This window comes from Culex pipiens, chromosome 2 (assembly GCF_016801865.2).
Source record: "Culex pipiens pallens isolate TS chromosome 2, TS_CPP_V2, whole genome shotgun sequence".
Classification (NCBI taxonomy): domain Eukaryota; kingdom Metazoa; phylum Arthropoda; class Insecta; order Diptera; family Culicidae; genus Culex; species Culex pipiens.
The window spans coordinates 75314747-75316792 of NC_068938.1; the positions used below are offsets into that span (position 1 = coordinate 75314747).

The following is a 2046-nucleotide window of genomic DNA, read 5'->3' on the forward strand; positions in this document are numbered from 1 at the left end:
AGAGCATACTCAAAATTAAAAAAATCAATGTAGAATATGAATTCAAGCAAAACATTGTAAAAGGTTCAAAGTCCATTTTCAAAACATTGAGAAAAATCAAGGTGAAATTTGGAAAAAGTTTTTCAAATCCTAATTCAAGCGAATGAAGACTATCTAAGAGATTGTTGACTTAAATAGTGAAAAACTATTACGACTACGTTTTGTTGTACTTAGAATTACAAACAAATCTTGACTTTTTTTTGATAAGGTCCTATAAACAAATGTAAACATTGAGTGTATCCCTTTCACACCTTATGTCAAAGTCCATCGGAGTAAGCGGGATACACTCAATGTTTACATTTGTTTATAGGACCTTATCAAAAAAAAGTCAAGAAATATATTATATTCGAGAAAATTGATGAAAAAGCAACAAAGGCCCTGACAAAAATATTTTGCACCATGGGAAGAGAGTTGGCCCTTTGCATTTTAGATCCTTTGAAAACAGTGGAAGTTTCACTTTCCATTTTGGCCCTTGGGCTAACACGAAGACAGCTTGTTTTTGTTTACGTTTTGTTTGGTCGGCCCGTGGCCAAAACAAATCTAACCAAAACAAATCACAGTATCCTGTTTGGCCTTTTGCATTCAACCAAATTGTTCAGCGTCTTTTGATTGATTTTAGTATTAAATATGCTGTGATAAGAGGTGATGGGTGCAATATTTATGGATACAAAACCGTCGGAACAACCGCAGGTAAGCCTAATCTGAAATATTCTGCTCTTTCAAGTTAGCTGATCAGTAAGTTTGACCCTCTCTTGAAGCTTGAAGATCTTTCTTACAAAAAATCAACAATTTCAGATTGATACTGGCGCTGCTGATCTCGTAACTTTCCACGTAGAGTCTGCCCACCAAAATCTACATGTTCGTGCTGGAGAGAAAGATCGACGCGTTCGTAACGTACGATCATGAGGCAAACTGGTTTACGTGCAGAACCCGCGCTGGACGCCAGAAATCTTCAAGCCACAATCGGCACGACCTACAGGATGTTGAGGTGCATATTCGGGCCGAATCGGAGGGTGTCAGCTACATTACGCTTAAGAGTGGCGAGCGGGATTTGGTCCTGTCTAACCAGCGGTGCTTACCGAGCAAGCGATTTGGGAGTTTTACCTTTATCTGGAACGCAACATATCAGCTGGACGTGAAGGCGGACTACATGGCACAATTCGAAAAGTTTGCGATCGTTGAGAGTCCGGAAACGGGTTCAAAGCCAGCGGGTACAAAGCGTTTGAGGGTTAGGTTGACCAGGAGCTGATGATGACCCCCGAGATCAAATTCATGAACATAAAGGTAACTTCAACTCCGTTGGTTTTCGACATTTTCACTTACCGTTACTTTATTTTAGGTCAACTCTATCTACCGCATCGTGCTCAAACCCCAGAAAGGTTGCCGTGACCTGAGCGAGTGGACGCATTCCCGTACCAGCCCCCTGATCACGATGTTCGACGCCATCCTTGTGCTGGAGCCAGGAGGACTCCTCTCATGCGTTGCCACCAATGTTCGCTGCTTGGACAATTCAAGACTTTGAACTCGCTTTGAAGAACAAAATCTTCATCAACAAATCGGACCGTATTCAATAAGCAAAATATGTTAGTTACATTTAAATAAAATACGTAAATATTGAAAAATTAGCATTATTCTACTCATTACATGACGAATTAAAAAAAATGGATAAACTCCGTAGGCAACTCAACCGACGTTTTTTTTATGTCGACCAGCACGCTCGATGTTCATTTTTCGATTCCGGAACAGCGCTTGTAGTGATGGAGCGCTGACTTGTATCGGCCGCCGCTGCTTCCGGTAGCAGATTCTTCTTGGAAACTGCTTCTATCGGTTCTCCACCAAACCCATCCTCCTCCTCGTCGCAGCATTCACAGCCACCTGGTTTTATGATCGTGTCCAGGGCCAGCATATTTTTGTTTCGAACAATAAACCATCGACCGCTCCGACTGAGCGGAACCTGTTCTGTTGGCGCTTATGTCGTCGACCTTGCTTGTGTGGTCAGTTCCGCAA

The 2046-nt window shown here is 42.0% G+C and overlaps 1 protein-coding gene across 2 annotated transcripts; it reads left to right on the top strand.

The window, feature by feature from the left end:
• The first annotated feature begins 375 nt into the window (after positions 1–375).
• On the top strand, positions 376–1538 carry LOC120430575 (uncharacterized). 2 transcript variants are annotated; one of them, XR_005607679.2, is made up of 3 exons: positions 376–729; positions 835–1323; positions 1379–1538. XR_005607679.2 is itself a non-coding variant. In XM_039595682.2 (3 exons), the coding sequence occupies exons 1-2, from the start codon at positions 685–687 to the stop codon at positions 1286–1288; spliced, it is 459 nt and encodes a 152-aa protein (XP_039451616.1). In that variant the 5' UTR covers positions 376–684; the 3' UTR covers positions 1289–1323; positions 1379–1538. The 2 variants fall into 2 exon arrangements, 1 of the variants encoding a protein (XP_039451616.1); XM_039595682.2 differs by having other exon boundaries at positions 875–1323.
• Positions 1539–2046: the final 508 nt, after the last annotated feature.